Below are 14,866 nucleotides of genomic sequence, written 5' to 3' on the forward strand. Positions count from 1 at the left end.
TTCTCCAAGATTGTTCTTTACAGCTGCTTTTTTTTTAAAAATTCAGAATCTAGGAACCCACATCCTATTTTGTATTCACATTTTATTCTTCTTTAGAATAGTCCTAGCTCTTCAACTTTCTAGTCTTCTTTTAAGACTTGTTTTAATTCTTGTTCTTGAAACTTTTTGTTAAGTGTATATGAAAGCCAGGAGATTTAAATTCACCTTTTTCTTTGGTTACTTCAAACCTATATAAAAACTTAGGTGAGATCTTATATGTAGAAAACACTGCATAGATAGATAACCCCTTTTCAAACCAGAAGTAAAAACTGACAGAAAACTATTCTAATTTTCTATTTAGTCAGTTTTCTGTCCAACCAATGAAAGAGGTGGTAAGAAAGAGGTGGTAAGGGAGAAGAGGAGGGAGAATTTCTGTTTCATTTGATTCATCCTCAACTATCCGTTTTTTTAAATAAGATCAGAACTGACAAGCTGTGTTTTAATTTTCATAAAGGATTTAAATAAAGAGCAAATACATGGCAGCATGAATAGGCAAGAATTATTAACTCTTCAAAACAGTTGAATTCTTAAACAGGACCTGCTGAAAAAGTAGTCATTCTCTTGATGCTAAACATTTTCTTAAGGGTAGAAATAGGCCTTAATGAGAAGTTGAAATTATGTAAACATGACTTGTCAAATTGTGCAAAATTCTCCCATTTTTTTCCTTGAAACCCACTGCTTTTTCTGATTTATCCAGTTGTCTCATTTAAACCATAGCTTTCTTTTGAACAGTTTTGTTTACCTTTATTATTTGCTTTTCCTCTTGCATTGTATACCTTTTGTAGTATTTTTGCATATTTTTTTGTTTACTTGTTTTTCTAACCTCTCAGTCAGTGATATCCTATTCCAGGAAACCCCAGTTTTTCTTGGAGATCTCTCCTAGATCCCTTCATACTTTGGCACCAAATGAGATTGATTCAGCCTGGTGCTTGGCTGCTTTCCTTGAATTTTCCTTTCTTCCCTTCCTGCTCTTCTGGATTGAGTCATCTGTTTCCTGGGTCTTCTTATTTTTTCAGCTGACTTCTTTCTTTTGCTCTTCTTCATCCTAAAGTAATGTTTGATAAAGCATATGTGCGAATAAGTCCTTACATGTCTGAAAGTATTTTAATCCTGTCATTATACTTTTTGTTTACAAAATTCTAGGAGGAAAAATAAAATTTCTACAGAATTTATCTTTTAGTATTTATCTTTGCTCATGAGAAAGTTGATGCGAAGCTGATTCTTCTCCATTTGTAGTCCCTCCCTTTCTCTCCTCCTCCTCTTCCTCTTTCCTTTTCCTAGTTTCCTTTAGGTACTTTTATGGACTTTGGGTCTTCTGAAAATTCACATTGTTAAGTAAACTTGAAAAATTTTTCCATCTCTTTAGACGTATATTTTGATTATGAGCTCTGGGATGTTTTCCTTTTTAATTACTTGAGGAATTTTTTCATATTTAATATTCTTTTCTTTTTGGAACTCGTAGCTATTGCCCATATTGATCACTTTTGTTGTATATTTTTCATCTAAAATTGTGCCGATATTAAGACAGTATTTTAAATAGCTTGGTCTTTTCTCCGTTAGTTTCTTTTTCATGAAATTGCATCACTGTTTAATGAATTTAATAGTTCTTTAATTTTTGGGGAGCTCTAATTAGAGATTTTCAAAAGTTAAATTCTGAGGTCTCTTTTCTTTGAGGTCAGTTTTTCTTTTGTATTTTGAAGACTACTTGAAAACTCTGTAGGCATTATACATAGCTCTCCATGGTAAATGAAACTCTAGGAAAGCAGATTGGAGTCTTGTGGGGGATTGTAGGGGGATGTGCATGTATGGGCAGAATTTGTTCCACTTGAGTTTGTGAGTAGCAAGCCAGATACTGAATTAAGGGGTAGGAGTTGGAGGAAGAGGAGTGTCATTTAAATGCCAAAATAAAGTAATTACTTTTGAGTACTGATACTTAACACTAGCAGCTCGAATTCTAATATTCTGGTGTGCCTTCCTTTGAAGTCTTCATAAAATCTATATATCTTCATTATTAGAGGAAGGTATTTGAATTTTAGATATAGGTGGGAGGAAAATGCTTAACTATTGAGTTATACAAGCACTTTCTGTTACTTTATTTTCAGCCCCACTTCTTTCTGACTCTTCTCAGATTTGCCATTTGCAAACTTTTAACTTCTTTAGGGTTCTGTTCAATAGGTTCTTTTTCCTTTGTTCAGCTTCCATTGAGGCTTTTCTAGACTGCTACTCTTTCTTCTCTGGTGCATGTTTTATTACTCTTCTATCTGCTTCTGGTCTTCTTGAAAAAATTTTGCCACTGTTATAAGATGACTTTCCTGGCATTTTCTTTGATGTTGAGAATTTATACCTTAAAAAAATTCCAATATGATCATTGTCATAAGGTCGCAGGAAAGCAAAGAAATAAACATATGTGCTTTTTGCCCTATTGAAGTCATAGGTTCATATATATATATATATATATATATTTGTTTATTTATTTTGGGGCCTATTTATTTATTTATTTTGGGGCCGATGATAGCATACTCTATCTGGTCATCTAAGTGTGTGACATAGTGGTTTCAACAAATAATAATGGTTATGTTAGCTAGTTCCTACTTTGGAACAATCATTGACCAACCTATCCTTTACTTAGAAGTCATCTTTGCCCAATCTTGTCTCAGTCATCAGAGAATGTCAGCCATATTATATAGTCTCTAAACTTTTTGCCACCCCTCTGCCATTGACTTGAATTCTTTTTACTTCTTACCTACATTTTTGTAATAGATTTCTATCTCATCTCCCTGCTCTCAGTCTTAATCCTCTCTGCTAAGTGGTATCTTTAGGTAGTTTTTTAAAATTGAGATTGACTTGTCCCCTTTGCCTAGAATGACCCTTTTTTCCCCTTTTACTTAAAAATGATAATGAAGTAATTACAGACTTTATAACATTTTATTCATAAATACTTCAACATACATCTCCAAATCCATACATATCAGTATTATAGTTTAACTCATAATTTATTGTAATTACTGGGTTTCTGGTGTGCTTGCCTTGTTTGAGACCAAAATATTTTTTTATGTCTTCCTCTGCAAGGGCAAGGATTGAAGATTTCTATAGTTTGTGCTTTCTGTAAATGGATGAAAATTAAAAAAAAAAATGCTTAGTATTTTGTGAATTTTCCTACTATCATTTACATGCTAGGTAAAATGAGCCCTGTTCTCGTGTGGAACTATGCATGTGCTGTTTTCATGTGCCTGGCAACAATAGTGATACTGTACCCCCACCTCCCAACACTAGAAATAGTGGTCAATATCATCTCAATAGGATATACTCCACCTGTTTACTTTATATAAGAAGCACTTTCATGTCTGCTTTGTTTTTTGGTTGCATCCAACAGGGAGAGTAGGTAATCCTTAAGATAGCCTGAGAATCTTAAATGTAAGATGTTTCTTTCTTTTCAGTGCAATACAAAATTGTTAACATTCTTTATGGTCTTTTCTCTTTTTAAAGATAATTTTGCCTATAAGAGGTAATTGGCATGGGGAATTTCTGTATCTGAGCAGAATGCCTTGCAAAAGTATTTTTGACTACTTTTCTACTTTAACAGCTTTTAACATTTTAAAAATATACATATTGCCAAAGCATTACATTCAAAATTAAAATTAGTATTTGAGATTATAAAGAGGAGTTTGCATAAAATCACATGGTATTACTTTTGTACATATAGAAAGAATGGAGGGAAGACAGAAATGGAGAATTCAAAAGGAAAGTTGCCCGCTGTGTAAGAAAAAGCCAAGAGACTGCTTTTGAGTGACATTTGTTCAACAGCTGTAACTTCACTTATTTCAGGGTAAGTTCATTTTTTAAATCATACTACTATTTTGCCATTTTGCAATGTCATATACATGTTTAGAAATTGTGTGATTTAAGTATTTGAATTTCTTGTTTCATTGGCTTCATTTTTTTGTGGTAGTAACTTGCTTTTTCCTTTAGTAGACCCAGCTGTTTTTCACATAGATATTCTATGTTAAACTGGTTAGTATGGTAGCCATGTATTTCTTTTCACTGTAACGATAAAATACTTATTTCAGCAGTTTCTTCCATTTTACCCTTTGGGCTACCATCTTGACTGCAGAACACTTAAATTTCTTTTATCTTCTCATACTGTATTATGAATGGTAAAGGATGACTTAAATTTTGTTTCCTAATTTTTTTTAAAAAAGAAAGATTATATTTTGTAAGATAGTGACAAGAACAGTTGACATGTACCTTTCTTGTTTTAGTTTCTCTCCTTGTTCATTACTGATAGGACCAGTAGCAAAATTTCCCTTGTATTGTATACTGTCTGTCCACAAGTTTATCTTAATTCTAACAATGAGTCAAACATAGAAGGCACCTTCTAATATTGATGAATTGACCAATTGTGTTTAAGTTATTTGGTTTCTTTTTAAAACATTAAATATATATTTTTTAAAACTATTTTTAAAAGGTGGCATCTAAAGAATCACAATACATGGTACAACCCTGTGCTTGCTACCTATTTTGAGAAAAAGAACTTTGCTCTTACCTTTTACATCCCCAATATTCCCTTCCTCTACTCCATCCTTTTCTCACATTCCTAATTCTTTCTTTACCATTGTTTTTCTTCATAATTTTATTGTTTGTATTCATAACAATGTATTGCATGATTTTCAGTTATAAACATATGGAATTAAAATTTATGTATTTTTGTGCCTTTTATTATATAACATTATATTCTTGAAATTGATCTGTTATGTATAGTAGTTAGATTTCACGCATTTCACTATTTCTTTAGATAAAATTACCTTTCTTGATTCTCATTGAAGTTTTTTTCCAATTTGGGGTAGGGGTTTTTTGCTTGTGTTTTTTGTTTTGTCTTTGCTACTATAGAGAATGTAGCTATTCTTGTTTCTTGCTGCACATGTACTACACGAGTTTCTCTAGGGTATATACCTAGAGGTGGAATTGTTGAGTTAAGGGTATATGCTCTCTGACTAGACAGTGCCAAATTGTTTTCCAAAACGTTGACACTATTGGCAAGGATAAGAATTCCATTTGTTCCACATCTTCTCCCAACATTTGATTTCATAAAACTTATGCAAAATGTTTAATTTAGAAGGTGTAAAATGATACATCATGACTTAATGTGTATCGTCCTAACTAACTACCAATACAATTAGCACATTGTTTCACGTGTTTGACCATTGATGTTTTCTCTGTGAAATACCTGTCCTGGTTTGGATTATTTTTCTATTAGGCAGTCAATCTATATCTTTGTCAGTTCATGTTCTTTATGGTATCTTTGGATAAACAGGATCTTAATTTCAATGGAGTTGAATTTATTTGTTCTTTCTTCTGTGAATTTTGCTTTTTGTGTCTTAGTTTCTTCCCTGCCATCAAAACACTACTATTGTAAATGTCTTCTAAAAGTTTTATAGTTTTGTCTTTAATATATGTGTTGAATCTACTAAAATTGATTGGTTTATGGTGTTAGTTAGAAGTTCAGTTCTACCTTCCTAACTCCCAGTGTGCAGCTGTTGACTACATCATTTATTGACAAGTCTATCCTTTCACTGCTAATGTACAGTGTCTATTATATTATAAAATTACATTTCCTTTTATGTGTTGATCTGTTTATGACCTTTCTATGTTTCATTTGTTGGCTGTCTATCCTTGAACCAGTATTGTACTATCTTAATTTTTATTGGTTATGATTAAATGTATCAAATGCAAATCAAAAGTAAGACTAAGATCTCTGCACCACTGATTCTCTTTTCATGTTTGATAACTGTAGTTCCTGAAAAGATTCATATCTTTTAGATCTCCTTATGATAACCTGAAATGCTGAAAGTAACCTTACTTCTTTCTGTTACCACCAATTATAACAATAACCTTGCAGTTGTCAAATTACTTGATTTTCATCATCTTCTTTATATCTTGTTTATTTTTGCTAATAATTCTATCCTTATTTCATTATCATTAACATCTGATACCTCCCTCACATCTAGTCAGTGGTCCATTTCTTTTCCCTTCTTTTGACTCTTTTCTACAATTATAGATTAAGTTCTCGTTATTAGACTTTGCATTAGTTTGTGAAAGATTTTTCATGCCTGCCTGTCCTTCATATTGGATATTTATTCTGTTTACAATTGTCATGTTAGTCTTCACAAAGCTCAGCTCATTGCATTGGTGTTTTTTATGAGTTTGACAGTAATCTTAGGAACAACAGACTTCGCCAGGCCTTGTTTCTTTACCTACATTATTTTCCAGTCAGAAAAGGGCTTGGTGACAGCAAGTAATTGAAGAGGAACAAAATAACAAATATTGAAGTCTAAGTGTATGTGTGATTTTTACCTCATAAACACAGTACTTTATAAATTAACGAACCAGGAATTTTATTACATTTACCTTGATAGTATATTGCAAATTAATTAAATAAATACTAATGAAGTGTCACAAATTTTGTAAGAGATTATGTATTATCTCCTTTGCCCAGTGGGAGTTAATGTTTATATTAAAAAAATTTTTTTTTTAATTTAAATTTTTAAAAAAATTTAAAAACTTTTAAATTTTATTTTATGTTACTTTCTGGTGTACGGCACAATTGTTAAACATTTATATAATTTGCGAAGTGATCCTCCAATTACCCTAGTACCCACCTGGCACTATATATAGCCATTATGATACTATTGACTGTATTCCTAATGCTACTTATCTTTTAAAGTGTACTTATCAAGATCGAAGTTGACTTATCAGGAAGATAGAAACAAACTAATAAGGATACTAGGGACTACCTGTTTGCATCAAAGGCTTAATTTTAATTTGATTTTTAATCTCTGTAGCATTTGACACTATTGAGCATCCCATCTAGAAACATCTTCTCTTATTCATATCATGGAGTTAGGTTTCTTTTTCTAAATCTGACTGCTGCTTTTAGAGTTTTACTTCTTTGTCTATTTCTTTATTGTTGCCGCCCTTCCTCAATTCCTCTTCCTCATCCTCAATTGCAGGAATAAAACTGGCATTACAAAAATTTGTATATAGAAACATATATAGAAGTTATCACTTTCCCACTAAGCCCCCCCCCTCCAATTCTGCTCCCAGAAATAACCACTTAACAGTTGCATGTTTTTAAGGATTAAGATTTATATTTCGAAATGAAGGTAACACCAAGAACAGGTGACCCTGAGCTCATTTTGATTCTTATTAATGAATATTTGTTAATTGCCTGCCATTTGCAAAGGCACTGTTCTCTTGGGAAAGAAGAGAGTATATAGAGTACCATAGATATATTATCCTGTTATCCTGCCTAATAAAGAGCTGTTTGTCTAGCTGGTTAGACTAGATTTTTTTGTTTGTTTGTTTGTTTGTTTGTTTTAAGGGTAAGGTTAAATTACGTTAATATCTGTAGTGGGAGTAGAACCAGAACATGACTAAATACTGAATGCTTAGGACAGATTCTTTTGGTGTCGAGAGCAGTGCTTATTAGGACCAAGGACAGCATCTTTCACAAATTTTCACATGAGGGAGGCAGAAGGAAGAAAGGGAGACAAAAGTATGTGAGCTGGTTGGCTACAAAGAGGTGAACAAGGAGAGCGAGATATTACAGTCCTGAAAAACAAAGTGGGTGTGGATGGTCACTAATGCCATGACATGAGAAAAAGGATGTATATATAGTTCAGTTTCAGGGGAAAAGCCAGTGAATTGGTGATGGGAGAGTTGTTGAGTAGTATACTCAGTGGCGTTGTAGGATGAAATGGAACTTTTGGAAGCATCTGTGTGAATGTAATGGGGAAAATTTCCTTGATAATAAGCTGTTTAACTCATGGACTGCCTTTACTTAAGAACAATTGAGATTATTCTTTATTGTCTGTAACATTGAAAAGTGGTCTTTATTTGGCAGCACACTTGTCTGCTTTGTATTTTTAAGTCTTTTAAAAGTATTAAGTTGTGTAGCCATATACAAAATGAATTATTTGATTTTAGTTCTAGAAATAAATAGAACAATACACTTAAATTCTTTAGAGGTGAATCATCTCCAGATTTGTAAGTTAAAGTTGGGTATAATGAAGGTTTAAGGCAAAAAAAAAAAAAAAAAAAAAAAGATAAATACTTTAAGTATCTAAATATTTAAATACTTTATTCGTAAAGATATACAATTGATATAATCTCAGTTAATATAAAAAGTGTGATTTTAAACAGGAGGATATATTTTAAGTTAGAAATGGGATTTGGTTACAAAAATTATTGTTTCAGGTCAGTGCCATTTATTGTGTTACGCAGGTAGTTCATTTTCATATTTATCTTTCTAGAGAAAAGAACAACAAATTTGTTTTTTCTATACTGAGGTCTTTTCTCTGTTTCGAATACATTTTATTCCAAGGTGGGAAAATAGATTTTTCTATTCCCGTTGAAGGAAGTTAATGCTATTTAAAGCTGGGTTCTCACTATTAAGAGGCTGGATTGCCTGGTTTTAGTTATTTAATGACTTTCATCAGCCAGTCCTCTGGAGTATTTTTCTTTAAAAATCTCACACAGAAACAGTTTTTAAATTATTCTTTTGTGGCCCTAAAATTTTTTGTTCATATCACAGGGAAATGTTTACTCCGTGCCCAAGCTCTTTGAGCCCTGAGAGATTAATTGGCCCGGGATTAATTTGAGTGTGATACAGTAGTCTTTGGAAAAACATTCAAGTAACATTACCTAAAGTTACAGTACCCATGCCATAATGATGTCTCTTGAGTTTCAGTACATGTCTCTAGATTGTCTAATAAAATTTGTGGACACATTTGTGTACCTGTGTGTAAATGGTAGAAACTGATTCTGGTGAAGATGATATATTCATATGTGGTGCATTCAGTGCTTTGCTAGGGACCATTTACATTGGTTGGTACAACCCCTTTGAAGAAAAATTTAGTAGTAAATTCAACCACTCAGGAGCTATCTTGGGGGAAATAGGCACATGCAGAGCCACAATAGGCCCACAGCGTGCTTTCTACCCACAACAGACCTTTGGTGTGGCTGAACTTGGGTGATTATAAGATTGCTAAATTTATTCGGGGCTTTGGAAGACCCACTGAACTTTTAACATGTCTAGTATGAGATAAATATTTGCCATAAGTTTAAGTTCATTTGACTCTTTTGTTAGGAGTTTAAAATTATATCTCTTGAATTCCAAGGCAGAATTCTGTTTGAGCTTTTTGTGCACAACATTGTGCTTGGCATACAATACAGTTTTCTCAGTTTTGGGGACTTGTGATTCGAGATAGTAATAGGTGTTCTCCTTGCTCACTTCCTCTTATGCCCCTACACATTGAAAGCATAGATTAATATAATAAAGGCTCTGAAAAGTCCAATCATTTAATGAGACTTTTTTTTTTTAATTGAACTGTGTGTTTTCCTAACTTTTTCAGCAGGAAGCTTTGTCACTTATTGTATGACCTGTGTCTCACTTTTCTCTGTAAAATAGAGCAAAATTGCAAAACTTCATATAGTGATTATGAACATTACATGAGATAAATTTGTAAAGCACTTGGTACACTGCTTGGCATATAGTAAGCACTCAGTAATATGGTAGTTGTTTTTATTTAGATGTGATTATTGACTTGTAGTCTAATTTAGGACATGAGACTAGCAGATATAAAACAATAGAAGACTAATTGACGTAGAGGGTCTGTTCTGGGAGTCTTGATGGAGAAAACGGGTTTGGACTGAACTTATAGAGAGTCAGATAAAATTTAGCAAGTTGAGAAGTGTGGCAATCTTAAATTTTTTTCTCTGAATATCCCAAAGTATTAGTAGATTTCCAAATCACTTGATTTTCAGTAGTTTTGCTACTTTTGACTCTAGATATAAGTTGAAAGACATTTGGAGTATTGAAAAAGCTAAATTAAGGCTGCACAACAGAACTTTCTACAATGATGGAAATATTCTAAGTCTGCATTGTCCAGTATGATGATCATTAACTGTATTGAGCACTTGAGATGTGGCTAGTCTGAGGAACTAAATTTAAAATTTTATTAACTATTATTTAAATTTAAAATGAAATGGCCATATATTGGACAGCACAAATGTGAGCTTAAAATGAAATTAAGAATTTGTTTTAAACAAATACCATATGAATAAAAATTTCTAATCAATTCTTTTGTAATTTATAAAGTTATTATATAATGCTGTTTGTTTTGTTGTAGGTCTCCAATTGAGAAACTGGCACTGTTTTTCCTGCACTCTTCCCACCTATTGCTGGACTTCTGTTGTAACAAGTTGGCAAACACTGGCTGGAACTGGGCTGCAATAAAACATGCCAGTATCAATGCTGACAAGAGCCTAACAAGTGCCAACTTACAGATGATTACGCATTTTGAATCCTAATGAACTGTTTTAACCTTCAGGAAGAATTGTAAAGACCTGTACATAGCACAACATGATCCGGATAATATATATACTGTTCATGTACATCCACAAATACACCTTGTACCAAATAATGCTTTCTTGTAGTAGAATAAGAATCGTGTAAATTCTAAAAGATTTTAGCAGGTTTTCTTCCCCCATTTCATTGTTTCTTATCAGTTTTAAAAGACTCCTTAAGGCATGTCAGATGAAAAGCAATTAGGATTAAAAGTTTCCATTTAATTTCCTTTAAACCATTGAGGCTTCATTAAACTCTTTTCACTTACTAAACTTTTGTATCTTCTTTGTTTTGACACACTTCCCTTTGCATTTATCTCTTCTATCTGCCAGGAAGTTTTCAAATCATTTAGTTCAAATATTGAAATACTTAATAAGCAACTACTTGATTTTTAATGATGACTTCAGAGGAGTGGTCATCACTAGGTGCTTTGTCCTTTTTGTATTCTAGTTGCACCCCTCTTAGATTTGGATGTAGCAATAACACTTTTGGCTGTTGAGAGCTCTTGAACTGTCATTACCCAGAAAACGAAAGAGTTGGTTCTGAATTCAACTTACTGAAATTTACCCCAAAGTATACAAAATTCTGATTTGGTTTTATTTTTGCCCTCTGGTTACCTAATGTTAAGGTTAGATGAATAAAGCATGCACAGCTACAGGCTTTCTACTTAACTTCTGGGTTTGCTATTAAAAATGCTGTTTACCCTCATACCCTTCTCTTTAGCCCTTCATATTTCTTTGCCTCTATTCTTCTATACTACAGATTTTTCTCACCTATTGTACAAAGAAATTGCGATGTATATTTTCATGTAATTTGATTTTGGAATTCTGTCACCTTATGTAGTGAGTTCTTCCAAAATACAATTTTTTTCCAATAATTGTCAAGTTGTTGGCTTTTATTGTATTGAATGAAGGTAATAATACTGAATGCCAGAGAAGTGCAGTTTAGAAAAATCTCAGGTTGATTCCTTATGCAAACAAACTTCTAATACTTGAAAATCACATGGCCATGGCACTCTGTATTGGGCTCTATCTGGATTCTTATGTAAATCTCAAAGTATTTCAGAAGTGTAAATGCTTTGCTATTTAACATAGAGTCTGTCACTGACATAGTGCACTTATTTTTATTGTTTGAGCATAAGTATATTTCATAAGTTTTCTGAAACAACTTTAGGAAATGGTAAAATGAGCATGTACAGTGTTAAAGACAAGCCCAGATTCCTGTTTGGTGTGAGGTTGGGATTGGGAAGTAGTCACTGGCATATACAAGGGATAGAACTTGAGACAGTACCAGATGAGACATGGTGTTTAATTGTGAAAATTGGTGCATCTCTGCTCTTTGGAGTTTGGAGAAATGTGTTGGCAGAAGAGTGAAAGGATTTCTGCAAGTAACCTAGTCCTCTGTGAATTTTGCATGTCCTTTTTAAAGCAGAAGTAAAATAGTTGAGGATGTAGTCACAACAGAGAATGATTTTTTAAAAAATCCTAGTCTGCTCTCCACTCTGAAGCATTATAAAAACCCATAAATGTGTAATGGCTGAATGTGAAAATTGATTTTGTTCATTGTAGCCCAGTTTTCTTAAGAACTTTGTGACTCTTTATTTTTTTAAAAAAAGACTCTGTAAAAAATGTTGCCCCAAAGTGCCAGTACTACACACCTACCTGGGACTTTGAATGAATCCCTTTACTCTTAAATCAGAACTTGTTCACATGCTGGTTGCTTGTGGCAAAATGGAGTCTGAATTTTGCTCTTATATTGCTATAATTCTGTTAGCAATCTGTTGAGTTAAAACCTGGCAATTCGACTCTTAAGGGAGTAGCAAATGACCTAGTAACTCAGGGACAACTATTCTCGAACTGTAAGTGCCACTTTATTGCAGTTACTTTGGTATAACCATGTGTCATTTAGGGCTAGATCTAGGGGATTAGAAGGGAGAGCCAGGAATGAATGCACCTCTTTCCACACTCCTTTCCACCTGGTGCCCTGACTGTACTACATGTGGAAACACTGGCCTCAAATACATGTTTTGACTTTGTCAAGAGTTGTCATCTGTGCCTTTCCCAGTGTTCATCTGACATTGTGAATTTAAATGCCTCTACATTTGTTATAAAACCACACTTGGGTGACACTGATCCAGGTGGCTTTTTTTCTCACTAGTGCCTCACCATCAGTGTGAGGCAAGTCCTCTCTGCTTTAGGAAAAGGATTTTTCTGCCTAACTTTGTGCCAACTGTCGACATCTACATAGTTTTATGGATTATAGAACTGTTGGCTGCTTCCTAAATTTATTCCAAGTTCTTGTAAAGGCTTATAGATTTCAGTCTGTGCTCATGGGATGGATGATCTCAATGGCTTTTGGCCTCTTTTAGTGAGTTTAAAAGCCCATATGAGGTTGGTCTCCGTGTCATTATTAGGTAATTGTGAGGTTATTTCATTAGTTATGTGATCACTTGAGTGTCGTATCTTTAATGGCCTTCATTCTCGGTTGTGAAATTTTATTTTATATGCTCACTTACCCTCTACAAATCTGCCCATTTTGGGTTGTGATGCCTGTGTATCTTTGCCCATCTGGTCTCCAGTTGGTGGAATTACCTTTTTTTTTTGTACTGCCACTTCTCAGCATCTTTGAAATTTGACATAATGTTGCTTCATTCCAGTTTTTTTTTTTTTTTTAGTTCTGTAATTTGTTGATTGTATTTAACTATGTGAGTTCTGTTGTGATGTTTACTGTATTGTAAAGCACCTCTATCATGTGATGGGTGCTCTATAAATCAATAAATGATGACTTAGAGGCTGTATCATGAGCTATTTTGGTTCTAGGATGCAGGTCTCAAGAGCAAGTTGTGGGATTCTTCCTATACAAACAGCACATGATACCAAAGGGTCCACGGGAGAATCTTGATAAAGAATTTTAAAAATTTCATTTAAAGAAGGAACCAGAAAGTAGGTAGTTAACTTGACTTCCAACCCGATATAATTAATGGTCTTAAAATTTCCAGAATGAGACCAAGCACATTTTTTAATCAGAGTTTTCTGTGATGCTGATTTAGAAGCTAAATAAAATGAGCATAACATTAGAACATTACTAGAGATTGTCTTTGGTCTGAACTGGCTCTACTATAAAGATCAGCTAAAAGGTGAAAGAAGAACTGACCAAATGTGAACCTGAAAGAGACCACAGCCTTTCCAATCAGTCTTCACAGTCAACACTTTATCCACTAAAGAAATGGGCAAAATTAGCTCAAATGCCGCCCAGGATCACTTAGTAAGTTAGTGGCAAAAGAGGCAAGAGTGACTACTTTTTTTCCTTTTTTTCTTAACAGGATGTCAATATCCAGCTTTTCCTGCATCCTTACATATAGTTCATATGGATATACAGAGTTAGGTGTTGGAAGCTTTTGTCTTGATACAAGTTACCAGTGGCTATTAAGGCCTCCTCTTAAAAACTCAAATGAACATGGAGCACCTCTTCATCAGCGCTGAGTTACAAGAAGAAAAATCTTCCTTGAGAACAGTTGGAAGATTGGGGGTCATTTTCAGGGTTTAATTTCTCTGATAAATATATTTGAAATAAATTATAGAAGGATGTAGATGATGTTCTTGAACTTTAACAAAGTTTTATGCATAATCTACTCAAGGTAAATAGCAAAAAAAGTTTTTATTTGCATGTTGCTTCAAATCAAATGAGGTTTTCGACTGCCTACCATGTGCAAGGTACTAAGCTTTGAGGAAGTACCAGTTAATTTTCTCTCTCCCCCTTATAAAGTTAGGGCTGTAATCGCCTTATTAAAATTTTTCATTTTCTTGAGGACTGCAAACCTCAACAGGATTCAGTTTGCAGAGCAAATTATTTCCAGGATAAGGTATTTTTGGTTGCTCGGTTTAGGTAGGATTAGGCTTTTTGGCTTAATTGAGTCAGCGTGTCACACTGAGCTGTAGTGAAATGATTAAAGAATTTTGAATCCTTTTCCTGTAAGTGGAATAAACTGAAGAAGGAAAAGGTGTTCACGAAAAGCAGCCAGACACATCTTTGAGACATGAGCTGCACAGAAACCACAGGAAAGATAACTTGATTTTTTCTCTTCCCAGCAGTATGTAAGCATTAGGCATAAGTATAACAGCAACTAGTCTGTTCATAGTGACACCTCACTTATTCTTAATGAACACCAGTTCCTATTTATTGGGCTTCAAGTTTGTGGCAGGCCTCTGCTAAATTTCATAAAGAATCTAGCCAAATTCTTACAAAGATCCTCCAAAGTAAATTTCTTATGAGGAAACAGGTACAGATTAATTTGTCAAGATGATAAAGCAAGTAAGTTTCATGGCTGTGGTTCAGTTTCATAACCTTATATACTATATGCCGTTGCCCCTTCCCTCAGGAACATCTTTTCCAAGGTCACAGTGGATGTTTTGAGACTGGTAC

General features: G+C 33.7%; 1 protein-coding gene across 1 annotated transcript in view; it reads left to right on the top strand.

Annotated features, from left to right (window-relative positions):
- The window catches only part of UBE2G1 (ubiquitin conjugating enzyme E2 G1), an 84,748-nt gene extending 71,507 nt beyond the window's left edge, over positions 1 to 13,241 (top strand). Inside the window, exons 5-6 of the mRNA XM_016138806.2 lie at positions 3,743 to 3,865; positions 10,227 to 13,241. Coding sequence (XP_015994292.2) covers positions 3,743 to 3,829 — 87 coding nt within the window. The 3' untranslated portion in view covers positions 3,830 to 3,865; positions 10,227 to 13,241. The remainder of the gene's footprint in view (positions 1 to 3,742; positions 3,866 to 10,226) is intronic.
- The last annotated feature ends 1,625 nt before the right edge of the window (positions 13,242 to 14,866 follow it).

This window comes from Rousettus aegyptiacus, unplaced genomic scaffold, assembly GCF_014176215.1.
Source record: "Rousettus aegyptiacus isolate mRouAeg1 unplaced genomic scaffold, mRouAeg1.p scaffold_m13_p_6, whole genome shotgun sequence".
Taxonomy (NCBI): domain Eukaryota; kingdom Metazoa; phylum Chordata; class Mammalia; order Chiroptera; family Pteropodidae; genus Rousettus; species Rousettus aegyptiacus.